The 27588-nt window shown below is 49.7% G+C and overlaps 1 protein-coding gene across 2 annotated transcripts in view; it reads left to right on the top strand.

The window, feature by feature from the left end:
- The window catches only part of Adgrd1 (adhesion G protein-coupled receptor D1), a 114155-nt gene that overhangs the window by 30105 nt on the left and 56462 nt on the right, over positions 1 to 27588 (top strand). For both annotated transcript variants that reach the window (XM_051161408.1, XM_051161407.1), the window contains 7 exons: positions 1651 to 1706; positions 2871 to 3026; positions 8138 to 8197; positions 10848 to 10965; positions 11793 to 11903; positions 13348 to 13423; positions 15334 to 15475. In XM_051161408.1, the coding sequence (XP_051017365.1) occupies positions 1651 to 1706; positions 2871 to 3026; positions 8138 to 8197; positions 10848 to 10965; positions 11793 to 11903; positions 13348 to 13423; positions 15334 to 15475 (719 nt within the window). The remainder of the gene's footprint in view (positions 1 to 1650; positions 1707 to 2870; positions 3027 to 8137; positions 8198 to 10847; positions 10966 to 11792; positions 11904 to 13347; positions 13424 to 15333; positions 15476 to 27588) is intronic.

Here is a 27588-nt window from a genome sequence, read left to right as displayed (position 1 = left end):
TCCTTAAGAGACGTCCACATCGCTGCCTGTCCTTACTTCTGCCAGCCTATAGCAGCCGTTGATCTAGTTCTTGTTTCTGTGGTTCATCTGTTCTAGATGTTGCATACAAAAGCTACTGACGCATAGAAACACAGAGCGTTCCTCTAGCAAGGTTCCTCGGACCCTGCCACTCAAGTGGGGAGCAGCTCCCACGCAGGGGCAGAGAAAAGAAAGGGCCAGATCTGCATTGGGAGACGTTAGCACACACATCTGTGAAATCTAGGAATAAGTATTGTCTGCCAGACGACACCATAGGAAGGATCACTTGGGGACTGAACCAGACCAAGGGCCCAGCAGAGTGTCACTTCTCAACTCAGTCTCACATGACCACCCCCATGGTATGTAAGGACACCTTCATTTCTGTTGCCTTGATCTCTCAGCTGGGCATGAGACAGCGGGAGTTTGACAAGATGTGACACAAACACATGGCATGGCTGTCCTGTAACTTCTTGGCACCTGAGCGGTGAATGTCACTGGATCTTGGAGAACAAAGTGGTTTTGGGGTCCAGCTTTACATCACCAGCCACCCCACCCCACCCAGGCCCAAGGGGCCCATCACTCTCGAGCCAGCCAGGGTGATGATGTCATTTCCTCAGGTCACCCAAAGTAACTTCGAGAGACATTTCCCAAAAATGAGGTCAAGTATCAAAGTGAAATCTGTGTTCTCACCAGAAAACAATAGAATTAGAAATAGTCGGTAAAGCCTAGGCAGAAAACAACGAGTGGAGGAAGCTTCTTCTTCTTTGACCTTGAACATCTTGTCACAGGGAATGGCTGATCATCAACCACGATCATCTGCAGAGAGAGAAACGGGACTCCTCGTAGCAGAAGTTCCATCTCCTCTACCACTTTTGGGATGGCGTCCATTCTACCTTAGCCTAGTGTATCAGTTTCTTTTAGGTTGTAACAAAACACCGGACCAAAAAAATAACCCTACTTCCTTTAGTGGGATTGGTTTATATTGGCTCATGATTTCAGAGGGTTCACCTGTTGGCCAGTGGGTTCCATGCATTTGAGTGGGAGGGACATCATAACAGAAGAGGGCATCTGCTCACAATACAGGAAGTGAGCAGGAATTAATACACCCTCAAGGGCCTGTCCCTAGTGTCCCCAGCTTCTCTAGCTAGCCTGTGCCTCCCAGAGTTTCTAGAACCTTCCAAAAATAGTGCCACCAGCTGGGGACCCAATGTTCGAGTGTGGGAGACGCTTCTGATTCAAACCATAACACCCAGTGATTAAGAATCCTGTGTTTTATCTGTAATGAGTCTGGGTGCCAGTGAAGGCTATTTCTCATTCTTCCTTTGTTTGAAATTCCTGAGACCCTGCATAAAATCATCCTTTTATGTGATGGCTTGCACGAACGGTGTTCAGAAGCAATTTACAATATAAATGGAAAAATAATTTCTGCTGGGAAAATCCATATAATCTACATTTTAGGCTGATTTATGAGCCCTTTATCTTCCCAGCAACATCCATACTCAAAACATCCTGTGCCTCTGTGGGGCGCCTCAAGCTGGTAAATTCTGAATAAGGACAGACCTCCCTGGGGATGACAAAGGGTGACTTTAGCCCTCATTAAGGCATTGCTTTTTTTCTTTTTTTTCCTTTCAGGTAAACACGCTCTGCTGTCTTCAGCATCGCCAGCGATGCCCACAGCACACACCGTGGTGAGCAGGGGCCTTTTCCCTTTGCCCCATGTGTGAGTCGCTTTTCATAGCTGGGACCAAAATATCTGAAAAGACAACCCAAGGGAGAAGGGTTTTCAGTCCATTGTATGCTGGCTGCGTTGCTGAGGGCCTGAGACAAGGCAGGATTGGGATAGAGAGCCAGTGGAAGGAGGGTGCTTCCTCTGTGCTTGAAAGCAACCAGGAAGTGGGGGTGGGAGTGAGAAGAGGGTTAGGGGGTGAGAAGAGAGGTGTGGGGGGGGGCGCGGAGGAGAAGGAGAGTCTGAGGGTAAAATATCCCTCAATGGCCCAGCCTCCTCTCTTCACCTTGACCCCACCATCTGTTGCCCATAGTACAGCACACAAACTCATCGATGGGTTTAATCCATTGATGAAGTCAGCACCCTGCCATGATCCAATCACCTCTTAATAGTGCCACCAGCTGGAGGCAAAAGTTTTTAGTCACAGGAGGCCCTTCGAATGATACTTCGCATTCAAAGCGTAACACCTCCCCCCCAACCCCACCCCCCATCTTGTGGCAGTGTTGGCTTGTGCCATGTGCCAACAGGACCAGAGTCATGTCCAGAATGAAATAATAAAGGAAGGGAAGCCAGTTTGAGGGGGGGGGGTAATTCTTGGTGCCCGAGTGGTTGGAAATAGGATCCCCTTGGTTTTTTTTTTTCCTTGGAGCGCTAGGAAGAAAGGAAATTCTTGGGAGCCAAGTGACCCCTGGGTGGTTGAAATTCATCTCTTCTCAGCTTCCTTTGGTGCCTTTTCTTCTGACATCAGAGGAATGGGTCCATTCGTACAGAACGTGGCTGCTTGAATTTAATTTTTGTGTCTAAAGAATGTCCCTCGCTCAGGCACTCTGACAGCGAGTACCTAGACTCTAGTCCTCTTGGGTTCAGTTCTTTGTTTCCCACTTACTGACTCTGCCTGCCTCTTTGGTGGCTAAGTTCATCTTTAACAGTCTTTGTTTCGCAAGGTGGTTGTGATGATGGGCTACCGTTTGATACAAATTCTCCAAACTCTTCATAGAAGCACCTATGTGTGGGGACCAGGCTTGGCACCACCCTTACGGGCCCAGGGCCAGAGGTCACCCTGAGCTTCTGCAGAATGGTCTGGTTTGAGTTTCTAACAGGAAGTCATTTGGCCACCATCTTTCAGATGCCCACAGATGCCTACCATCCCATCATCACCAACCTGATGGAGGAGAGAAGGTGCTTCCAGAGACCCGAGACCGTGCTGCGATACCTTCAAAACGTGTCCCTCAGCTTGCCCAACAAATCCCTCTCAGAGGAAACTGCACTGAACTTCACAGAGGTACAGCTCCTGGTGCCTTTGGCTGGCGGGCTGGGACTGATGATGCATGGCTGGACCATGGATTAGCAAGTGTGAAAGATCTAGCTCTGTGGCTGGTGAGATGACTCAACAGTTAAGAACACTTGCTGCTTCGGTTCCTAGCACACGTGTTAGGTGGCTCACAGCCATCCCTAATTCCAGATCTATGGAGTGTAACACCCTCCTCTGGCTTCCATGGGCACTTACAAACATCTGGCACACACACACACACACACACACACACACACACCAAACAAAACAAAAGCAAGAAGAGCCTGGCCTACCACAGTTTAGGCTTCATTTAAACAGGCAGGTAGAGCTTTTCTGGCTAGCTCTATGCTGCTCAGCGAAGGCTCCTTGAGCTGGAAATTGGATCCGCATTTCACTCCCCTAGCATCTAACAACCACTCTGGTCCATCTGCGTACCCACTGGCCTCCAGAACCAATTGGGCTTGTGACTCATGCTCTCAAGTCTGACGTCTCCTTGGCAGTAAGGGAGAGGTGGAGTGGGGGATGTTGGCAGATGGAGCCAGAGGTCACAGATGACTATGCATAGTGTAACCTCCTAAAGTCACCCAGAGTACTCTGTGAGCGGGGCACTTAGGTTATTAAAGTCAGGAGGCTTCCCTTTCTTCACTCCCTCTAACAGTCCCCGGGTAGGGAAAGGGCTTGAGGTATCTCATGGCTGTATGGTTTTCTTGAGCTGGAGTTCGTGGCCGGTATGAAGGGAGAATGGTGTTTGAAGTAGACCATTCTTGAGAATACAGGCCAAGGCTATGATCAGGGAGTGTGGAGTCTGGCTACTAGGCCCACCTTGGTGCTGGAGGTTACAACTGTGTGCTCCTGGTTAGGGAAAAAATGTTGCTGGCTTCCTGGCTATCCTGAAACATAGAGATGATAGTCACAGTGACCATATCTCAGGGGACCAAGTGGGGCCCTGTTCACTTTGCTTTCTGGCATAGGGTCATTTCTTTCCAAAGGTTCTAGTTTCTTCGGGTTCTGGTGCTGAAAGCACACAAACCTGGGGTGTAGTGACCAGAAGCTCCCTGGAGTGGCTGGAGGTAGCCATTCCAGGGCTTTCTTGATTAGGGTGAGAGAAGAAAGTTGGGCATCTGAGATGCCATCATCTCGTAGAACACACAAGTTCTAGAATTCCACATCACCAGGAACTACCATGACTTTCAAGAGGTTGAGGGATTAGCCCTGTGCTCTTAATAGTCGAGTAGCCACACTTCTAACCCTTCATGCCTCACTTTCCCGGGAGCTATAGAGAAGTCATGCTGCCTGGGTCCTGAGCTGGTATCTGCATGGTGGTAATAAATCTTTAGCCTGGAGCAGGTGTGGACCACGGTGTCTGAGTCCTTGGCTTTGACAGTGGCTGGATGGGTCTGCTATGTGACCCTCCTTTATGCACGCTGACCACTGATCTATTAGTGTGAGGGGATCGTGTTCTGGGATCATGGTATCCAATGGATCCAGTCGCTGAGTCTCTTCAACAACACCTAGCCCTTTGCCTGTATGTCTGGATATGTTGAGGATGGGGAGGGTGGGTGGCTGTCACAGGAGCAAAGGAGAGATTTGATGAAGCACTTACTCTAAACCAAGCCTGCTCTGGTGCATGCCATACAATCCCCTACTGGTGACCTATAAGATTGCCCAAATTTAGGGATTTCCCACCCAATCCCAGCTCCTCTTCCTGTGGAAATGGAGAGTGCAACACCATAGTGACAATTTTGGAATTGTGGTTTATTACACACATACACACACACACACACAGAGAGAGAGAGAGAGAGAGAGAGAGAGAGAGAGAGAGAGAGAGAGAGAGAGAGAGAGAGAGAGAGAGAGAGAGAGAGAGAGAGAGAGAGAGAGAGAGAGAGAGAAGAATATGTTTTCATTTTAGTCCCAGGTGTGGGATATGGGGTTGCTTCAGATTGCCCACAGCAGCTGACTATGATTTGTCTCATGCTCTTGCGGGAGCGTGATTTTGCCAGCTACAGATAGTTTCTGTGATTGTGTGATGTCTGAAATTCTGGAGACTTTTCAGAGGATATATAAATGCTAAGTCCCTGAGAGGCAGGGTGTGTTGTTGGTTGTTTGTTTTGAGTTGTGACTTGTTTAGTAGTCATGTGCAAAGAAGAAACAATAACAAGAAGAAATTAGATAATCCTGATGGCAAAAGTCAGTCTCACCCCCAGGAACTTGAAGCCCCTAATCAGCAGAAAGTAGTCTAATGACAATGCTGCTCCCTTTCTGACCCCTGACTTCATTCAAGGATCTCTTTCCTTTCCTCTCTATCCTTTTCTCTCACCTATCTAGTGTTAGGGGGTTGAAAGGGTGGAGAAAGGATGGAGAAGAGTGGAAGAAAAAAGGACCCACCAAGTAGCCTACATGCCACACAATCAATTCTGCCCAACTAAGCTCTCTCTTTTATGACTGGCCAGTCTGCCATACCAATTCTGCTCCCCTAGGCTTGTCATTGGTCTAGGTGAGGTCAGTAGGCCCAATGTGGAGCCACAAGATGGCTGGTGGGGATAAAGTGAAATAGGTACCTATGGCTGAGGTGGTTCCATGTCCTTCATAAGATGGCACATTGGGATGCAGGCTTCAATGCAGACCACATGGGAGATGTTTCCTAAGCTTAGTGGCTTTGCTCTTTGCCTGTTACTGCCTTTTTACTCCTCTGCTAAACCTCACAGAGTCAGAGATCGCAAATCCAGATGCCTTTGGGGGTCAACAATCCAAGTAATGGATGCAGTGGGCAGGACCACCAGGCAGACAGTTGTTCTGTGGAGAGCAGCAGGCAGCTCCTCAGAGCCTCTTGGTTTCAACCTTCAGCTCCATCTCTTCTGATTTAGCAAGGGCAGCCCTAAGCCTTGAAAACACGGCTGGAGTTTTAAAAGGAAATGTATCCAGATCAAATGAAAGTCATGTCAAGACTGACTGATCTCAGTGGTCATCAATTTGAGACCTCTACATGGCCTGTGCTGACCCTGGTGCCCTGGGACAAACTATACAGAATGGCTCCCAGCATTTCTCAACAGGAAACATTTCCAGGCAGTCATTGTGCAGCTTTCCATAGTGTCCTGGCTCTTCATCATTGGTGATGACACAGCACAACCACTTTCTAGACTGTGCGAGTGATGGCTCTCAGCCATGTGTGTTATTGAGGGCAGATCTGTATAGTTCATGTATAGGGACTAGTGACACATGTGCAAGATTCACACAAAGTCGTCAGCCTCGAACACAAGAACTGTAAAATATCTGACAGTCAACCACAACAACAAAATCTATATGGGCTGCATGTTGAAATATTTTTATGTGTTGAATTAAGTAAAAAAAAAAAACAAACAAACAATTTAATTGCTTTAACATCCCCCCATATAAGCAGCCAGTTGGAAATATAAAGCCATATGTGGTAGCACACCTGTAATCCCAGTACCTGGAAAACTGAAGCAGGAGATTTTGAGTCTTCATCATGAGACCACCCCCACCCCCCAAAAGAGCACTGACTGCTTTTCCCAAGGACCTGAGTTCAATTCCCAGCACCCACATGGCAGCTCACAACTGTCTGTAACTCTGTTCTAGGGGATCTGACACCCCCACATAGGCATATATACAGTCAAAACATCAATGTACATAAAATAAAAATAAATAATTTCTTTTTAAAAAAGAAAAAGAAATCTGAATTGAAGTGGTTTGTTCATGTCTGTTCTTAGAACTGCTCTGTTGCTCCGTGACCCTCAGGCCAAGTGTGATCCATGCACGGCCCGCTTCTGTAGTAAACTTTTAGGGACATATGGCTATTCACTTATGTACAGTCTAGCCTGCCTCTGCACTCTGTGGAAGAGTTCAGGGTCTATTCTGACAACTGGAAGTCTTTATTTTGTGGCTTTAAAAAATCTTAGGGATGTGGCCCAGTTGGGAGAGTGTTTACCCAACAGGCCTGAAGTCCTGGATGTGAGCCCCAGCACTGCACAACCCAGGCATGGCGGTGTACACTTGTAACCCCAGCACTTGGGAGAGAGAGGGAAGAGAAGTTCAAGGTCAACCTTGGCCTCCATCATTCTATGTACAGCAAGTTTGAAGCCAAGCAGGGCTATACGAGGCTTTATGGAAGAGGAAGAGGAAGAGGAGATGGAGGAAGAAGAGAAGGAGGAAGAGAAGGAGAAAGAGGTGGGGAGGAGGAGTGAGAGGAGGAGGGGGTATGAGAGGAGAGGAGAAGGGAGAAGAGGAGGAAAAGGAGAAGAAAAGAGAGAAGGAGGAGGGAGAAGGGGAGGAAAAAGAATAAGGAATTAAAAAAAAATGCTTGCCCACCCTCTGCTCAATGAGAGAAAGCAGGAGCATTTCGGGTCATTAGTTAAGCCCCTGTGCTTTAGAGTATTAATAAACAGCTGTGGGATGAAGATGAATAGGAGAAGGAGGCTTTGATGATGCATTCTGTACATACTTAGTGTCTTTGGTGAGGAGGAACAGGATTCTGTTGACCTTGTAGATGCTACATGGTTCTCAACCTGTGGGTCTCGACCCCTTGTTTACCTCCAAGAATATTTACGCTATGATTCATAACAGCAGCAAAATTACAGTTATGACGTAGTAACAAAAATAATTTTACGGTTGAGGGGGTATCGCCCCAATATGAGGAACTGTATTAAAGGGTCGTTAAGAAGGGGAAAGAGGCGAGTGAGTCAGCCTCTAAGTTTGAGTGTGGTGTCTGTAGCAGGAGTTGAAATGAAAATTGAAATGTTATGTAGTAAGGAGGGGCAGGGACTAGGGCAAACTTAGCCATATTGGACAGCTCGGGAATTAGTTGAGAAATCCTACCTCAACGGATAAGGTGAAGGAACAATCAAGGATGGTTACTGACATCAGCCTCAGCCTTCACCTGCACACAATGCACTCCCTAGTGCACCAACACAAAAGTGTGCCAACACACATGTAAACATACATACACAGAGAAGCTATTATCGCCTGCCACTGTGCGGTACACCGATTACCGGCTGAGGAGATGGGGAAAGATTCGGGAGGAGTCTGATAGGCTCAGACATGAGGCACGAGGGGCTATGTTAAGCAGTGTCCTTCCCTTTTATCTTTAGACCTTCTTAAGAACCGTGGGTGAGGTGCTTCTGCTGCCCAGCTGGACCCATGTATCAGAGGTAAGCGAAGGATGCTCTGACCTTCAGCATATACGTACTGGGTTGTGGCTATCTTCCTGCAGTGGCATCCTAGGGCCCTAACAATCTCAAAGAAAAACAAAACCTTTCTCGGTCCTGATGGTCCTGGACACTGAAGTTCATTTTTCTCAGACACTAAATGTACCCAGGGTGTTGTGTCTTTTAGTCTACTGGGGGACCCCGGGACGCTCAGTTCTGTGTCGCTGCCTCTGGCTGTGGGAAAAGGAGCAGCCCTTCCAGAAGGCTGCCCTTTGCTTGTCATTTCACACAATGTATTTTTTTTTTTTTTTTATTCCACATTCTTGAATAGTCGTTAAGAGCCATATTTGGCATTTTAAGATCAGCGGGTTGAGTGCGAGACGGCAGAGCTCAGAAGTGTGCTTCTTGATTAAAGAGAAAATGAAAGGCTTTTGTCCCCCTGCACTCGAAATTCAGGAAGCAGAATGGAGCGCATTTCTTTGATTTCCAACCATCTTATTGGTATTACTTCTTTAAAACATGAGAACAGTGGATGAATAGTTGTGGCCATGGCAGATTAAGATAAGAATCACCCCAGATCTTCAGGCAGAGCGTGACGGGAAGCCACCTCACACAACCCCACAGTCTGGTCCAGAGCCCACTCACGCACATACATTCTACAGACATCTGGTGGAACCTGTGTTTTCTAGAACTTTTGCCAAAATGGGGTTGGAGAGAGAGAGAGAAAGAGAGAGAGAGAGAGAGAGAGAGAGAGAGAGAGAGAGAGAGAGAGAGAGAGAGAGCGCTCAGACGCATGCAGACTAGAGTTCCGATCCCAGGCAACCACACAAATGCTGCATGGGCGTGGCAGGGCCCCCTGCTCCTTAATTCCAACCTGGGAAGGCAGGGATAGGGGATCCCAGAGCAAGACGGCTAGCCACATCAGTGAACTCTAGGTTCGATTGAGAGACCCTGCCTTGATGAATAAGGTGGAAGGGTGATTTAGGCTGATTCTCAACCTGAACCTCAGGCCTCACATGCACACATGCACATGTGCGCATGCATACCCACACATGCAAAACCACGCACATACATGCATACCACGTACCCACACAAAATGGGGAAAAGGGGGAAAAGAACATTTGCCAAGGCACTCTTTATTCTGAGCACCATGTTAGTCAGGTCAGTATAGGCCATGCTACAATAACAACAGACCCCCATCTCACAGTGACTTAGCACAATGAATGGGCACTCAGCACTCAGATATTCAGAGTTGATGCAGTGACTTGGAGACCTCAGTTCCACCCAGCTTCTGTGCTACACATGGCTTCCAGGGGTGCAATGAGAGAGGGGAAAATGAGGGTCCCAAGTGCTCAGGAGGGGCCTAATCCTACCAACATGCTGAAGTGCTCACTCTTCTGAACCCTCTATTGAACAGTTCCATGTCAAATGAGATTGCATAACATTGACAAACAGGAGGGAGAGGGGGGTCAAGCACGTAAGAGTGACACAGGCTCACACAGAAACATATTCTTTTTTCAAGAACCTACAGGAATATGTCTCTTAGCGACTTTGTGTACACGCTGCAGTCTGATACACGGGAAGATAGCCAGTGGGGGCAGCCAGCAGAGGGATGGCAGCCAGTGGAGGCCTCAGGCCGGCAGATTCTCTTCATTGATTTCGATGAACTTTCTTTGAATGTAAAATATGCAAATCTGCTGCAAAATATGAATAATTACGAAACGATCCAGGCTTAGGCAAGCTTATGAGCACTGAGGAGAATGGCAGGCACGAATTGCTGCTCCCCACAGAACCGTGTGCCAAAGACACAGACGTTCTGATTGGAATCAGACCACAGGCCTAAGAGACAATGTCTAAAATTGGCCTGGTGCGTCTGGTTCCGCCTCAGTAGGTCCTCCTGGAGTGTTAGTGAGAGGGTGCCGAGAGCTCAGTGGCGACAGATGCTGTCTGAGAAAGGATGGAAGCGAATGGAAGGGGTAGACAGAACTGGGCCAGGCAGAAAGGGACAGGGGGGAGGTTTGAGACAACTGTTCTTCCTTGCTGTGTTATCTGAAGTCCAAGACAGTCAGGCTAAGGTGGACACAAACCCTGACATGAACCCAGGTCCCAAATTAGCAGCAGAAGGCTGTGCAACTAAGCAGGACCTGTCTTCCTGTGGGTAGAATCCAGTGGTGTCCTTTCTTCCTTAAAGATTCAGAATGGATAAAGAGGGCTATTGGATGGGAAGTCAAGGAGACGAGAGGGGATTTGGGGGCTGCTACCTCCAAAGAGGCTACCACTTCATTGAGAGTGGAAAAGAATTGCTCATGGCTCAGAGCACTAGGGGCCATTAGTCATAAGACCCAACATGTGCAGACCTAAAACTTGCCCAGGTCTTTGGGGGGCTTTAAACAGAATTGTAAACAGGTTTCTATGCTGTCTGGTCCTTCAAGAGTTACTGCTATGACACTGGGTGAGCTTTGACTTGTGTCCGTGCTCCCTCTGTGAGCTCATCAGGTGCACGGTCACTTTCTAGGCTTTGAACTGGAGCAGTTGGGTGACTTTCACTCTCTTACAGCCATCATGGGGAAGTGAAGGTCTGAGTTCTTGATGTGGCCATCTGGTGACACTGAGGATGGTGGTACTCAGAGTTTCATGTCTGTGTTACTTGCAGGACAACACCATGGTGCTGGGCCTAGTCAACACCATTGACACCATCATGGGCCACATATCATCCAACCTGCGGCCCAGAGAACCCCATGTCACCCTCGCAGGCTCTTCCTCCATGGCAGGTAGCCGTTATCAGATTGGGAGGCAGTTGGGGCAGTGGGAGAAAGAGTGCTGGATGTACAGGCCACTGGCCTTCACACTGCCTGCGGCTCTCACAACAGCTGAGATAAACCACCATTTTCTGAGCTCAGTGCCTTGTGCAAAATCCCATTTTTGAAGGGAAACGTGTTAGAATTAGGTCAGAAGGGGTGGGTCGCGGTACTCACACAGGATTGTGTAAGCAGTTGCCATAATGTGGGAGCTACAGGTGTCCCATGACAGCCATCTGGGCTCAGATGGAATCCAGACTCCTAGCTGCCTTGAGTAGCCAGTGGGATGTTCTCTGCCTTGGAGACATGGAGTGGGTGAAGAGGGCCATTGGAGGAGGAGTCTGGGTGAACGCCAGAATGGAGCATCTCTAAGGAAGCAGCCTGGCTTTCCCAGGATGTGTCAGGTCCCCACAGACCTTCTTTGTCTTGAGTCTCTGTCTGAGGATGCTTCAGTGCAGTGGAATCACACAGCATTCTATAATGGTCCAGGAGCTCATCTGCCCCCAGAGGCAGCTTTTGGGGCTGCCTGTCTGCCAAGCCACTCCCTATACACATATACACATGCACACACGAACACATGCATGCACACATGCACACGCAGAAATCTCCACCTGACCTCATGCGTGTGTGTGGACATTCACACGTATGTATGTGCACGTGTGCATGTCATGTGTGTTCTGGGTCACCCTTTCTAGAAGCGATTCCTCTCTTCTAGGGGTCGGTTCAGTTTAAGAAAGAGTGACACACAGGGTCTTCCGCCTGTTGCCTGACCCCATTCATTGTGTCCACTTCTCTTTCAGATTTCTCCATAGCCAAGGTCCTTCCGACAGCACTGAGCATCCCCCACTATAGATTCCCAGCCCATGGGCACAGCTACATTGAGATTCCGAGAGAGGCCCTTCACAGCCAAGGTGAGCGGTTGCCGTTTCCCAGGCCCTCAGGTGGAGTAGCCTGAGGGTGGGGAGCTGCTCCCACAGGGTGGGGGTGGTGGGGGTATTGGATGCACCCAGATAAGGCTCTGAGGCAAAGCCTGCATCACCATCACATTCTACAACACACTGTAGATTTAGCAGGGACTGGGAGTGGGGTTCTAGAAATTTATGTTCCTGTGAGTCTGTCCCATCACACAGGGTATTGCATGTCCCCAAATCTGTTCAGCTCTTGGTTAGCTGACTCTGAGTAGATGGGGCACCTCCCCTCCTTGTTCAACATAGGCATGGATAGGTAAGGTATGTCTGTATACGGGAGCCAGAAACTGTCTCAGGACAAGTCCAAATCAAGCCTCATTATGAGTGAGTAACCAAGGGCACCTGGCGTAGCCCAGGGGCACTGTCAAGGCCAGGCGACTTTGGCTGTATTGGCTGGCATCTTCTACGCAGATCCCTCTCTTTTGCGTCCGCTCACAGTTGAGAATTGCTGTGGTTCTTCAGAGGGCCTGGAGAGAGGCCCAGGCCTGCCAAGGATCCATCTTTTGGTCTTGAGAAGATGTACCCAAGGCTTCTATTTCCTCCGGCAAAGATTCTGTATCTTGCTCTCGGGAGACAGGCATCCCCTAGCTGCCTTATCCACCCAGGTTCCACTCTAGGATATATTACAGCCCAGATTTCCAGGATGGCCCGAGGCCATGTTCTCTACGCTTATTTGTCAGTGGTCCCGAACTCTGCTTAGAACCCCAGCTTAGCCCACGGCTGGCTGTGTGGCCTTGGGCGAGTTGATGACCGTATCTGTGCCAGGACAGTAACAATGCCTGCCTCATGATATGGTTTTGGAACTTACAAGGCAAAGTGTGTATGCATCGTTGTGCCTGGCATGTAATGGGCCCTGAGTTGACAGCAGAGAGAACTCACAAAATCAGCCACTGATGGCTGAGTGTTATCACGCTGGTGGCGTGAAAGAAACGCTGAGTGTGTCGGTTCTCACTCTAACAAGGGGCCAGGGACACATTGCAGCCATCTGGGTGTCTGCTGCAGCCTTCAGACTTCCATTGAGTATCAGCGTACTGCCCCCCCCCCCCCTGCAGACTGACTGAGACACATACTCATTGCCAGGCAACTGGCAGCCTATGAGGCGTCCCTTGCCCCTGAGGTTCTACAGTGTCCTGGGCAGGCCTCCACACCTGTGTCTGGAGTAGGCACAAAGGACAAGTCAGGAGGTCATTGTCTCAGCCAAGCACTCCGTGAACTGGCACAACTTCCATGCAGCTGTAAATCTCATTGTTCTGTGGTGCGTTCTTCTCCCCATGCCCCACCCCGGCCCCGAGTCACCGCCTTCAGCCCCGCAGTGTGCAGTGGTCCTGCACACCTCCTGCTTACGAGTGGAGTGTTGATGGGCGTCTGACCTCTGTTTTGTCCTCAGCCTGGACCACGATTGTCGGACTTCTCTACCACTCCATGCACTATTACCTGAACAACATCCCCCCAGCCAGCACAAAGTGAGTGTTCTACAGTGGTGTGTGTGTGTGTGTGGGTGGTGGTGGGGTGGGGGCAGGGGCGGTGTATATGCTTGTCTCCTGGATGGCCAACTGCACTTACACCCACACTGCCACACACACGGATGGCTTTCTGTTAGAAAATGCTGGCTCCCAGCACCTGCGGCCTCCCTGTTGTTCAAGCCAGGATGGGCTCCTGGCCCTTTGGAGAAGACCAGGGAAGTCTGAGAAGTGGAATCTAGCAGGCTCTGGGGGGCAGACAGGTCAGCTATGCTCAGAGGCATAGGCTAGGGACCTCGTTAGTGGCCCTTGGGCTGACAGTGACCTGGGACTGGTGAATGAAGCTCTCTGAGCCTCAGTTTCCACATCTGTAGAACAGGAAGGCAGCAGACCTGCCTTTATAATTGCCTCCCTTGGGAAGATTTCTTTCCTCCCCTTTTCTCTATTTCTCCCTCTCCTTCCTTCCTCCACAGTTGGTATGAGGAGAGCAGGAAGCTCAGGCACATAATTAAACTCACCCGGGGTCACTCACATGTTAAGCTCACCAGACCACAAGCCGAACTCCTGCACACCAGGTGTCTCACTGTACTGTCCCTTCCCCGGCCTTGGCCATGAATAGCAGGCATGTCATTAGAACTCCAGGACAGAAACAGGAGAGATCGGTGGGCTGTTGTAGGCCAGAGTGAGGCAGAGATATCTAGTCTGATGGTGTTTTTTGTGTGTTTGTTTGTTTGTTTTTGTTCTTTTATTTTTTCGAGACAGGGTCTCTCTGTGTAGCCTTGGCTGTCCTGGACTAGCTTTGTAGACCAGGCTGGCCTCGAACTCACAGTGATCCGCCTGCCTCTGCCTCCCGAGTGCTAGGATTAAAGGCGTGCGCCACCACGCCCGGACTAGTCTGAATGGTTTCAAGCAAATGAGGACTTGTTGGATAGTGTAAGCTGAACATCCCGCAGGCATCTGGCATCAGGGGCAGTGTGGTCCAGCTGTCCAGCTGTCCTTCTGATGTTACCAGATCCCATCTCTAGGCCCTCCTCAGGGTGGTCTCCCTTCTCTGCCAAGCAGTCACCTGACAGTTTTAAGGTAGGGAGACCTTGTCCTTGAGGGCTGACATCCAGCAGAGAGAATCGACACCCTGTCCCAGCCCTCCCTCCCTTATTCTCTTCATTCCATGGCAAGTTCCTGGGGCGTGACCTTATCCCTGAGCTGTCACGTGGTTGAGGAATATGCTGCACTGCCCAACACAGCCCTAGATGGGAGGACTTGCTCCACAGCCAAGTACTCACAGCTCTGAGTGTGTGGCTGAATGGAGGAAGAGTGGCCCGCTGAACAAGCTGAGGAAACCGAGACACCTTCATGAAGAAAGGGATGGACAGGAGGCAACGAGACAGTAGACCCTACCACACAAGTACTGACCACATGTTTGTGTAGCTCAGACAGGAGATTGCGTGCCTGAGGTTACATAGTCGGGCGAAAAAACGCGCTGAGATTTCCAAGCCTGGGGTCAAAGACCTGTTCTTCTGCATTCTCTGGTGTATTTTGAGGTCCTGCCCTTTCTCACCTCCCAAGAGGTTGTCACACTTCCAAGTCGGTAGAACCAAGAGACAGAATTAAGATGCTTACCCACAGGGGCCAGTTCCAGATGTGGTGATGCACGCCTTTAATCAGCAGCACTCGGGGAGGCAGAGGCAGACGGATTTTTATGAGTTCGAGGTCAGCCTGATCTACAAAACAAATCCAGGACAGAGCCAAGGCTACACAGAAAAACCCTGTCTCTAAAAACAAAAACAAAACAAAACCAAAAAAGAATAAAGAAAAGGAAAATATTGGTCTCTGGACACTTGCTTCAAAGTCTTTGCCTAGCTTCACACCCGCCCTCGATCCCCATTTGTAACCCTTTTCCACTGATTTCCAAGGATTCCAGAGGCTGTAAACTGCAGAGACTGCCTGCTGTCTGTCGCCAGCCACCTGATCTCCCTGGAGGTATCCCCACCACCCACGCTGTCCCAGAACCTGTCCGGCTCTCCTCTGATCACTGTCCATCTTAGGCACGAACTGGTGAGTGGAAGGCATGCCCCTCACTGACTCTGATTTGTGCATCTGTAGTGTTGAGGGAAGAGCCTTACAAGGGCCTAACACTGGGTAAAGAGCACATTTTGCTCCCCAGAGCCCATCTCCTTGTAATTTTGTTATTGGACCATGCGGCCAAGCCTCGCCAATGACACACAACAAGGGCTGACATTGAGTGAAGAGGCCTCTGGGGTCCCCTGCTGTGGCTCTCGGAGGTGAGCGCAGCTCTTATGGGCATGCCTCTGGCTTGTGGCAACATTTATTTGGAGTAGAGGGACAGAGGTCCCAGTGTCACTTAGCCGGCATGACGGTGTAAGCACAATGCAGAGCTGAGCTGCTACAGAGCTTAAGAGTGACACCTCTGTGCTTTGGGTTTGGAGGGATGAGCTGTTTGTCCTGATGTGTTCATTTGCACTGAGGTTCTCTCATCTTTATGTAGCTCCTCCTGCAGGTGAGGATGGCTGAGATGGGAGCTGATGCACTATTGTCCCTAAGATGCTTGTGCAGATGTGTTCATACCCACTGTCTTCCTGTGCATCCCTCAAAGGCTTGTAGCAGGCACCTAGCGTCTTGAGGGTGACATTGAGCACACACAGTAGGGGCGGCGTCCCTGAGATCTTGGGAACCCCAGTGCTCCAGGACAGCAGATGTTGAGAAGCCAGGTGGAGGCATGTTGGAAAACACAGTCAGGGATGCTCTCTGGCGACAGGAGGAGAGCCAGGAGGATGGATAAGGACCACTGAGAGCAGAGGGCAGATAAGCTGGCTCAGAGCCAGGGCTAGGCACACACCAAGGAGAGCACGCCTGTGCACAGTGGGCCTGCATACACTCAGACTGGCTGGAGCTAAGAAACCCAAGACGTTTCCATCCTTGTCCTGGTGTCATTTCCTCTCTCCTTTGTGAAGGGAGCCCATCCTGCGCTTCTCCCCCGTGTTTGTCTTCAAAGTGTCTCCGACAGGTCTGGCGGTATGCTGCTGCTTGGTCCTGCTCCCTAACCTGGCTTTCAGGGCTCCCAGTATTCAACAGAGCCCTCTGAGAACCTTGGATTTGCCATGTATACCACATTAGTGGGGTCTGCCCAGTGCTCTGGAAACTTACCTATCTGCAAAGGGACACCTCTCTTTTAACTGACTCCTCCATCTTGCTTTCCCCTTCTGGTGCCCACTGGTCATGCCATGGGGGTGGTGGAGAGAGAGAGAGAGCGAGAGAGAGAGAGAGAGAGAGAGAGAGAGAGAGAGAGAGAGAGAGACAGACAGACAGACAGACAGACAGAGAGAGAAAGAGAGAGGAATAGGGATTGAGAAGGCAGGGGAGAGAGACAAAGAGAAAAGACAGAAGTCTCTCAGGCTGTCATCCAGGTAGGGTGACAGTGACAGACTGTAGCCCTCCCCCTTCCACTTTCACTTCATCTCTCTTGGGGTCTCCTGTGCATGTGTGTGTGTATGTGTGTGTGTGTGTGTGTGTGTGTGTGTGTGACTCGCTTCTGAGGACGTAGCTTTATAAGCAGTGGTCAAGGACAGACTAACATAGTCTTGAAGACTGATTATCCCACTAAGGTGCCCCAGGCACCTCAGCAGCAGTAAAAACTAGAACTCACCGTGCAGATGTTCTGCCCTGCCCAGCACACCCTGACTGGAATGTAGGAGCAGGAAGCAGGTGTAGGTGGCTGTCCCCCTCACTGGGATATTCAGGAGAAGGCAGTGGGAGGGCGGGATGCCTGCCTGCCTGCCTGCCTCTACGCTCACTTACTGGTTCTGTGGAGGAGATGGGGGTGGGGCAGGAGCAGGGGACAGGGACAACTCAGATCAAAGGAGCTGGTGAAGAGTTGCAGGCTTGACCTGAGTGGGGATGTACAGGCTTCTCTCTCAAAGGTAGGAGGAGTCTGGACTGTCTCAAGTGCTGAGTCTACTTCAGAAGGTAGTGGTAGAGCCAGTGAGTCAGATAGGATATACTGGTCTTCTGCCACCAAACCTGACAACCTGAATTCAATGCTTTGGAGTCACATGGTGGAAGGACAGAAGTGACTTCTACAAGTTATCCTTTAACCTACACACACACACACACACACACACACAGACACACACAGACACACAGACACACACACAGACACACACACACAGACACACACACAGACACACACACACAGACACACAGACACATACAGACACACATACACACACACATACACACACATACACACACAGACACACACACAGAGACACACACACAGACACACACAGACACACACAGACACACACAAACACACACACATACACACACACACAGACGTAAGCCTATGTGAAGGCTTGCAGGCCACAGCCAGGGGAACCAGCCTGAGAGGAGGGGATGGCCTTCCTTTGCAGGAGGATTACTACAGGTCCCACCCTCCTGGTGCTGTTGGTGGCAGTCTTGTGGAAGGCTCCACTTTTGTCTTCTGTGAAGTTCTGGGGAGGTGCCAATTTGCAAACCAGAGAAAAAAAGAACCGGAAGGATAGGCTAAGACACATGCCTGGCTTAATGGCCGGTTGCTGGGGTTATTTTTAACAAAGAGCTCCACTGAGAAATTGTACCTAAAGAGAGAGCGAGGGGAATTTTTATCCTACCAGAAGAGAACGGTAGTTAAAGACAGTCTTAAGAGTTTTGGTTTTTTTTTGTTTTGTTTTGTGTGGGGTTTTGTTTGTTTGTTTGTCTTTGCTTGTTTGTTTGTTTGGTTGGTTGGTTGAAGGTTCATGCTGTCTCCCTGAGGATGTGTAGGAGGGCTGCTGCAGCTGCAGCTGCAAGAAAGCAACTCCTGTGCCATTCTCTCTGGGGCTGACCGAAATGAACTGAGGGAGCTGGGGGAGGGGCAGGCCAGCACTCACGGTCTCCCCCAGCTGTGTCCACAACATGGAACAGGGGTCACAGAACTGTCTTCCAACACATCAAAGCACATACAAGCTAAGGTTGGGGTTCCAGGCTGAGGGGCTCTCTCTCTTCTTGTCATGCAGTATGCTTGGCGTGGCACCCCTGAATCTTTTTTTTTTTTTTTTTTTTTAAGATTTATTTATTATGTATACAGTCTCCTGCCTGCATGTGTGCCTACAGGTCAGAAGAGAGCACCAGATCTCATTACAGATGGTTGCGAGCCACCATGTGGTTTCTGGGAACTGAACTCAGGACCAATGCTTTTAACCTCTGAGCCATCTCTCCAGCCCCGCTGGTTTTTCAAGACAGGGTTTCTCTGTGTAGCCTTGGCTGTCCTGGACTCCCTTTGTAGACCAGGCTGGCCTCGAACTCACAGGGATCCTCCTGCCTCTGCCTTCGAGTGCTGGGATTAAAGGCGTGCGCCACCACACCCGGCCAGAATCTTAAGCGTGTAGGTACCTGTGCAGGTTTGCTGTCTATTGCTGTGATAAACGCTGTGACCAGAAGCAAGCTGGGGAGGAAAGGGTTAATTAGGTGTGTGTGTGTGTGTGTGTGTGTGTGTGTGTGTGTGTGTGTGTGTGTGTGTGTGTCCCCTGATCAACAAGGGAAGTCAAGGCAGGAACTGAAAAAGAGGCCCAGCAAGGACACTGCTTCTGAGCTTGGTGCTCAAGCTCACATTCAGTTACTTTTCTTCTCACTCCCTTGGCTACCTGCCTAGGGGTGGCACCACCCACAGCACCTTGGGTCCCCCCCCCCCACATCAATCATTAATCAAGACAATGTCCTACAGACTTGCCTACAGGACAATGTGATGGGGGCATTTCCTCAGGGGAGGCTTCTTCTTGCGTAGTACACTGAGAGGAACCTGGTGAGTTCTAGGGGTGAAGGGTGGGTACAGTGTACCCCCTTCCCTCAGCCCATATCATAGCAAACCTGCTTAAAGGCCCTGGAACCTAAGGCAGTGTCCCTGTGAGTGGACTGGGTCCTGCCCACCACCCAGGATGCTCAGGCTGCGGAGGAGAAGTGAGCCGAGTCAAGCCAGTGTTTGGAGCTGCCCCTTTGCAGACAGATGGCCTGCCCAGGCTTGGTATACCTATGGATTGGCTGGATCTCAGGGATGTCTGCTAGGCTATATCTCAGGCCACTGCACCACCTTTCTCGGCTCCATCCCCGAGGCTAGCTGCTTTATTGTATGGTCCCCTCTAAGAGTGCTGGAAGCCATGACTTCTCTTGGAGTGCTGTTTTGGTCTTGGGAGTCCATCTTCATGCAAAGTAGCACATATCAACCCAGCCTCCTAGGACACTGCGATTGATAATGTTCGCGAAGTAGATGCCAAAGTCGAGTGGCTCACGTGACAGTTCTCCAGTCTAGTGTCCCCGTGGAGCCGGAGGATAGGTCCTGCCTGGCATACTCAGGCAGGCACGGGATCCAGATGTTGGCTATTTCCATAGCAACTGACCTGTCTGCTAAAACAGCCGTGGCCTCTTGACTCAGCGAGATGCTGCCGAGATATGGGGATTTGTGAACACTGTTGATGAGCTAGCTGGAGGGCACCCTGCGACATCTGTGGCCTCTGTTCACTCAGTGCCTGGAGCAGAGACTCCAGCCGTGACAACCAAATTCCTGACGTTGCCAGGAATGCCCTGGGAGAGTTCCAGTTGAGAATTCCATCTGTCATTGCGGTAGAAACAGTTAGATTGTAACCACTGCTATATAATATTCTATTGTGTGGGCATCCTATCCTTTAGCTCCTGGGATGTGTTTGGATTATTTTCCACTTTAGATCATTAAGCACTTAGATCTGTTTCTTAAAGAACAACATTGAAAACCAGTGGTTTACAACTATTATTTTGCTACGATCTGTTGTGAATGAAAAAAAAAAAAAAAAGGTCTTTTTTAAAAATTAAAATTATTAGCTGGGCAGTGGTAGCATACACCTTTAATCCCAGCACTTGGGAGGCAGAGGCAGGAAGGATCTCTGTGAGTTCGAGGTCTACAGAGAGAGTTCCAGGACAGCTAGAGCTGTTACACAGAGAAACCCTGCCTCGAAAAATCAAAAACAAAAGACAAAAAATTAAAATTATTTTATTTATTTATTTATTTGTGTGTGTGTGTGTGTGTGTGTGTGTGTGTGTGTGTGTGTGTGTGTGTTCATGTGCCATGGCATGTGTACAGAAGCCAGAGGACAAATTGTGGGAGTGAGTTCTCTCTTTCCACTATGTGAGTCTCAAACTTAGGTCAGCAGGTTTGAGGGCAAGCACCTTACCCACTAAGCCATCTTGTTGGCCACATGGGAAGAAAAAAAGGTCTTCTTCTAATGTAAATGATGCGTTTTCTTCTTTTGTTGTGGTGTTCTGTGCACCTGGTAGCCTCCTGCTGTATACTGTGCTGTGCTGTGGCTCCTTAAAAAAAAAAAAAATTCATCTGCAATGAATGTGAAGCTCTAATGGGCCCCCGACGGGGCTCTGTGGACACAAGGGCACACATACAGAGTTGTGTAAATGAGGTGAGGCCAGCCATGCCATCTTTCCCAGTGTTTGGTTCAATCTGTCTGAGTGTCCAAGCCAATTGCCATAAACTCCCTGATCACTTCCGTGGTTGCTTCACAGCCCACACCCTGCCCCCCACTGTGGTGTCTGGCTTTTCCCAGTCTCAAGCCTAACAGACAATGCTATGATGAACTGCCCTGTGCCCACTCAGGTCTCTCTCTATGAAAACATCTTAGAAGTAGAATTGTTTGCTTAAACCGCCACAGATTTTTGTCATTTCTAATTTGCTTGTGATGCTTAAGCCAAGTATGTGTTTATGTTCAGAGGGAGACAGTAGGCTGGTGAACTTGGGCTCAGAACGTGAGCTGTTGGGGTTAGGATAATTCAGGGCAAACTCCCTCACTCCCATCTGAAGAGCATGGGTCAGGGAAGCTAGCACCTTCCTAGGAAGCCACCTGTCCTCACGAGTGCCACATTCCTCACAGAGCCGACATGCCCATGAGGTCACCTTAACACAAGTGGCCCAATGCAGCCAGTGTCTGAATGCCCATTCCACGCACAGACCCATCCCAGCGTGGGCTGTGCAGGGAACATGCCAGAACCTTCCAGACCTTCCTGGTGTGTGTTCATGCCTGTTGGGCACGAGCCTGGGAGTGTAGATGCTGGTCCCGGGGCAAGTGGGTATGTGTGTGTCATTAACAAACAGCAGCAATGACTGATCCCATTTTCCAAAGTAGGCACCATCATCCTACGGCCTCATGAACTTGTCCATCATGTTTGGAAAGCGAGCAATTTTCTCCAGGCTGGTTGTCCAGGGGGCTATGTTGCCTCACTCTGGTTTCCATTTATTTTTTTCCTATGGCGTTGGTGACCTTTTTATGTGTTTATCAGGCATTCTCTCTCTCTCTCTCTCTCTCTCTCTCTCTCTCTCTCTCTCTATATATATATATATATATATATATATATATATATATATATTCCATTTTCCATCTAGATTCTGTTTTTGTTTCCTTATCGATTTTCAGTTCCTGGCCTTTCTTGAATGTGAGGCATTTATACTGCAGACTCCCTCTTCGGCTGCATCTGGCCTTTTTGCTCTCAGGGTGTCTGCTGATGAGTGGCTGGCTTTAAATTTTCATGCAAGCCCATTTATCAAGCTCCTGACTTGAGCTTCATGCCCCTGGGTGTCCTGGTCAAGAAACCTCATCGGACGGGAAGTCACAGAGAATCTCTGGGGCTGCCTGAAGCATTTCCCGCTCACTTCCATTAAGCTTTGCACTTGCTGTCTAATTGTGTCTGCATGTGATGAGGTCCCCCACATTCACGCCCAATTGACTGGGCTCCACCTGTTGGCAAAATAAATCTCCCCCCTTAGGCTGCTGAGCTACCTTCCCTATCCATCAAACTGGCTGTTTCTACCTCCCTAACCTCAGTGGCTTTATGCTAAAGCCGCGCGAACCCCTCACGCTTCGCCTGGGCCGTTGATGCCGGAATCTACATCTTAACGACTGATGTTCACTGCAGAAGAGCCTTCAGAAGAATTCTAAGATTACTGCTGTCACCACCGGGGTTTGTTAGCCTGCTTCCCACTTAGCTCTAAAGTCTGATGGGCACAAACTTACATCTGCTTGTTTCTGTTTGAGTTCCTTTGATTGCTGGCAATGCTGAGCGCCCTTCCCTGAGTGACTCGGCCATCTGCATTTTTCTTTCAGATCATGCACTCTTGCCTTGATTTGGGATGGGAGTGGGTGGGAGAGGAATATGTTGTTTGCTTCATTACTGACTTCTAAAATCCCTCCTCATCTTACAGATAGCTCGTTGCCTGCTGCAATCCGCCATAGCTGTGTTTTATCTTTGACAATTTTTGCCTTGTGCAAGTTAAAGAGTTCTGTATCGTCCACGGTGTCAACCGTTTCCTCTAGAAAGATGTCCCCGCTCCCCACAACTGCTGTGACAAATCCACATAAACCCAGTGGCTTGGAACAACATAGCTTTATTATCTGAGAGTCCTGGAGGCCTGATATACAAAATCAGTCTCCTTGTGCTAAACTCCAGGTGTTAGCAGCCCAGAAGGGCAACTTCCTTTCTTGCCTTCCCAGCTTCTACAGATACCCTCAGCTCTAATGCTCCCTTCAAACCATTTATAGCCGTTCCATCGCTGTCTTTCCCTCTCTCCCCCCTCTCCAGTTGTGACCCTGCTACCTCCCTCCCACAAGGACTTCATGATGACTAGGGACTGCCTGAGTGAGCCAGGTGTTGGTCTTGCACCTCAAGATCTTTGGTTGAAGGGCATTGGCATAGAGCCTTTGCCATATGGAGACAGCGCCCCCCCCCACCTTAGGATTGGAGTGTGGAAACCTTAGGCAAACAGTCCTTTTCAGAGAATCTTCTTTCTTCCTCACCCATGTGGTGGCTGATGTTGTTGTTGTTGTTGGTAGTAGTGGTGTGTGTGTGTGTGTGTGTGTGTGTGTGTGTGTGTGTGTGTGTGTGTGTGTGTGCTGATGCATCCTGATAGCAACTTTGGAAATTCTACACGCTGGTGGAGTTTGTAGCTCACTCTGAGGTGGTCTTGTTCAAACCTCCCACCAACGATATGCCGCCTTTTATGGGGAAAACAGCCTGTCTTCCTCCAAACAGGGTCTTTTCTTATTGGTGGTGGCTTGTGTCCTCCAAAAGGGGTGTTTTCATTGTACCTGGCTTTGCTGTGAATCTTTGGCTCTCAAAGGTCCATTTTAGATTTGCTCCCCTGTGTGTTGGGAGATGGTGGGCAATGGTGGGACTAGGGTCTTTAGGTCATTGGGGGCTTGCCCCTGAAAGGGATAATAGGATCTTGTTCCTCTCCTCTTTCTCTTGATTCCTGGCCATGAGGTGAGCAGTTTTGCTTTGCCATGCATTCCTTGTAATTGCCACCTGACACCTCAACAAAGCCCAAAGCAAATGGGTACTCTGACTATTGGGCCGGGCAACTCATACAGTCCTTTGCTTCTTTTTGTAAGAGTTGTAGTAACACAAACTGAGCCCACAGCCCAGAGGCAGCAGCAAGTGCATGCACGGCTTATAAATGGTTTGTACCCTCAGGGTCTCAGGGCCTCCCCTAACTCTGGCTCCAGCTGAGAGACCATGACTTCACCAACGTTTCTTATTTTAGCAACTCATAACTGTGCAGTGTCCACCTCTGTTAAACCAAGACATCACCAGCATTGGTCCCCAAAGCCTCCGTAGGGTCAAAGCACTATGAAACATCTCTGAGGTTCATGGCTGCCTGAGTGGCCATCTGGGACCTCTAGTGGGCAAGTCATTAGCAGGTGTCACTACATGGCTTGCCTTTTGTCTTGTGTGTCTTGAGTGTGTTGCAGAATGGGACTGGTAGATTTGTGCACACTTGCCTTTCCACTTGCATACAGATGGGAGGAGAGTGTGGTGAAATGCAGTGTGGGATCGTTCATGTCTTTCTCTTTGGATGCCAGTCAGGGCTCATGGACTTCTCATTCCTAATGGGCGTCTGGATGGGCAGCTCTCGGTGCAGAAGGAATGCACATCCCCTTTGCCAGAGCTGACTGGTGACCACAGAGACTAATTGCAGGGTGGGGACGCAGTGGTCTCTAAGACTGTGAACAGGGAGTGTCCAGCCAGAACCTTTCAGCTGCAACTTCCCTGGGCCCATTTCCACAGCTGCTGTGTCACTTGAGCACTGGGTGAGGTAGGGAGCCAGGCACAGGGAGTACCTGGGCATCAGTGTGCGTGGCTTGCTCTGTCTTCCAGCTGGGGCGACCCTAAAGCTAAAGCTAAAGCTGCTGCCTAGGAGAAAAGGGCCCAGAGGTCCAGCTGCATTGTCTTGTGCCCCCATCATTTAGCCTTGTCTTGGTCTCTGCCATCACTCTGATAAAAACAGCCACAGCCTCCTAGCTGCTCCTCTCTTCTGTGCTTGCCCCCACTTTTAACTCAATACCCAGAGGACTATTCAAAATGTGGCTGGAGAGCGAGAGGTCAGTTGCTTAAGAACACTTGCTGCTTTTGCAGAAGACCAGGGTTCAGTTCTCAGTACCCACATGGGGGCTCTGACGCCCTCTTCTGGCCTCTGTAGGCACTGCATGCATGTGGTGCACATACAGGCAAAACCTCATGCACATATATTCACACACACACACACACACACACACACACACACACACACACACACACACACACCCCCAAATCAATAATCTTCAAAGTGTTCTAAAACTGTCACCCATGTGCTTTAAACCTTTCCCCATGCCTTCCTCATTTTCAGCCTTCGGCCACCACAGCTTCCACCAGGCTCTTCCTCACACAGGTCAGGACCTTTACTTGCATTCTTCCTCTAGAATGTGACATTGGCCCCTGCGTGGCTACATCTTCCCACAGCCCAACCATCCTCCAAGAACCAGCCACGAACCCCAACCGCACCCCATCGCACCTGCTATCTTTATTACCGTCATGGGGGTGGGCACAATCCTGTTTGCATCGGTTTTGTTTTGTTTTGCTTTCATCTGTCTTCTCTGGTAGAACGCGGTTTCCATGGGACAGGTGGGGGTGGGTAGGAAAGGGGAAAGGAAGATTGCAACCTCGAGAGTCTCTGCCAATGTTTGTTGACTGAACAAATGAACGAGAGAAGACTTCACACACAGCTCTCTGACCCTGAGGCACACACGCACACAGCTGGTCAGGGTGAGTCCAGCCACGCCACATGAGCTCCCAGGACAATGGATTTTCCTTCACTAATTAGCCTTGACAACCCCAAACTGTGCCTGGGCCCTGTGTTTCCACTCCCGGGCCTCACCTTGACTAAGTACAGTGGTGTTCTTTGCCTATTTGCTGTGGCGCCTTCTCATTGTCCTTGAGACCCTGCAGTAGCTTTGTCATCCTTTCTCCCATAATAGAACAAGGTTCTGGAAGAGGTAGATTCAGTCACCTCTGTCCGCCAGCTCCCCTAACATCCAGGCTGGGTGAGGACAAGACCTTCCGGGGCCTAGCCGCAGCGTGGACAGCTCTCATCAACCCTACCTCCCTGACCATCTTGGTTTGTTTGTTTTTTTTTCTAAAGATTTACTTATATGTATAGAGCGTTCTGCCTGTGTGTATGTCTGCAGGCCAGCAGAGAGCACCACATCTCATTATGGATGGTTGTGAGCCACCCTGTGGTTGCTGGGAGTTGAACTCAGGACCCCTGGAAGAGCAGTCAGTGCTCTTAACCTCTGAGCCGTCTCTCCAGTGCCTCATGCCCCAATCTTGCTTTTTACGCATGAGGCTCCTTCTTGCTCTCCTTGTATCCAGGCTCTGCTGACTCTCATCCCCGTCATGGAGCTGGGGAGGCTTGCCCACCATGTCCCTTCCTCAGGGCACCTACGTTCTCCATGTGGCTATTGATGTCCCTGCAAGTCCGGATCTATGCATCTGTATATGTGTGTCGTGCCAGGCATGGCATACGGCACACAGTAGGAGCTGCTACTGTAGTCAGCCCGAGTGTGTGGCAGGGGGGAAGGGTATCAGACTCAAAGCATGGGGTCACATCTCTGAGCTGGAACGCAGCCCTGGCCTCTGAACACAAATGAACTCAAGCTGCACCCTCTTTCTGCACACTCAGCCTAGGCATAAACTGCCCACTACTTCCCCCACCAAGCAAGGTCCTCTCTGCTGCGCCTAGACGCTGGCTCAGGGGCAGTCACCAGCCCCACAGAGGATGCTCACTGACTGCTTCTAAGACGGGACAATGGGGAAGCGGCAGGAGGCAGAGGCTGAGACAGCACGATTGTTCAGCCCCAGAGAAAACCAAATTCTAACAATGCCAATGGGGGTCAAAACAAAAGGAGAAAAACCCGCCCACTTCCCTAGGTCTGAGTCTAGCTCCGCAGATGTCTAATGCGCGCATAGGGTTACGTGGTGGGAATCACAATGTAGGCGAGGTCTGTTTTCTGGGCTAATTATTTTCAGCGTCTCCACAAAAGCACACTGGTCTCTGCGAGATTTAATCACACAGAAATCACTCCAGGGGGAAGTTGGGCACCGTCAAGGGTCAGGCGTGCTCCTTGTTTACCTGGCTTATTTATTTATTTTGCAAAAATGGATTCCGGTTTTATTTATTTATGGGGAGGTGGGCGTTATTTGTGTCATGGCACTCCTATGGATGTCAGAGGACAGCTTGCCAGAGCTGTTTCTGTCCATCAAGTGGGTCCTGGGGATCAAACTCAAATTGTTAGGCTTAGCAGCAAGCACCTTTAGCTGTGGAGCTAGCTCTCCAGTCCCAAATTTGAATTTTAAGGATGACTTGCTGTCAGTGGAGTGTGACCCTGCTCAGGTGCACTCTCTTTTTGCCAGATTCCTACAGCAGGCACCTGGATCGCCAGAGCCACAAGTTACTCAGGAGCAGTGGGTCTTGTAATTAAGTGAGTGGAATCTGTTAAATATAACTATAAGATGCCAGGCAACAGCTATTATATGGAGAAGTATATTATATGAGCATGGGAGAGTGGGGATGTGGGAAGGGCACCCAGAGAGAAACAGAGAGAGAGAGAGAGAGAGAGAGAGAGAGAGAGAGAGAGAGAGAGAGAGATGAGGTGAGTTACCCTTTTTACAATCCTGGGCAGGGGCCCACCTAGTGGCAGGCAGGTAAGGGGCAGTATGCTAACAATCGCAGCACTACACACTGCGGTGTCTGTCCTGGCTTTTAGAACACGTGGAGATTCAGAGGT

The sequence above is a fragment of the Acomys russatus genome, chromosome 19 (genome assembly GCF_903995435.1).
Source record: "Acomys russatus chromosome 19, mAcoRus1.1, whole genome shotgun sequence".
Taxonomy (NCBI): Eukaryota; Metazoa; Chordata; class Mammalia; order Rodentia; family Muridae; genus Acomys; species Acomys russatus.
This window is presented reverse-complemented; position numbering and strand designations above follow the sequence as displayed.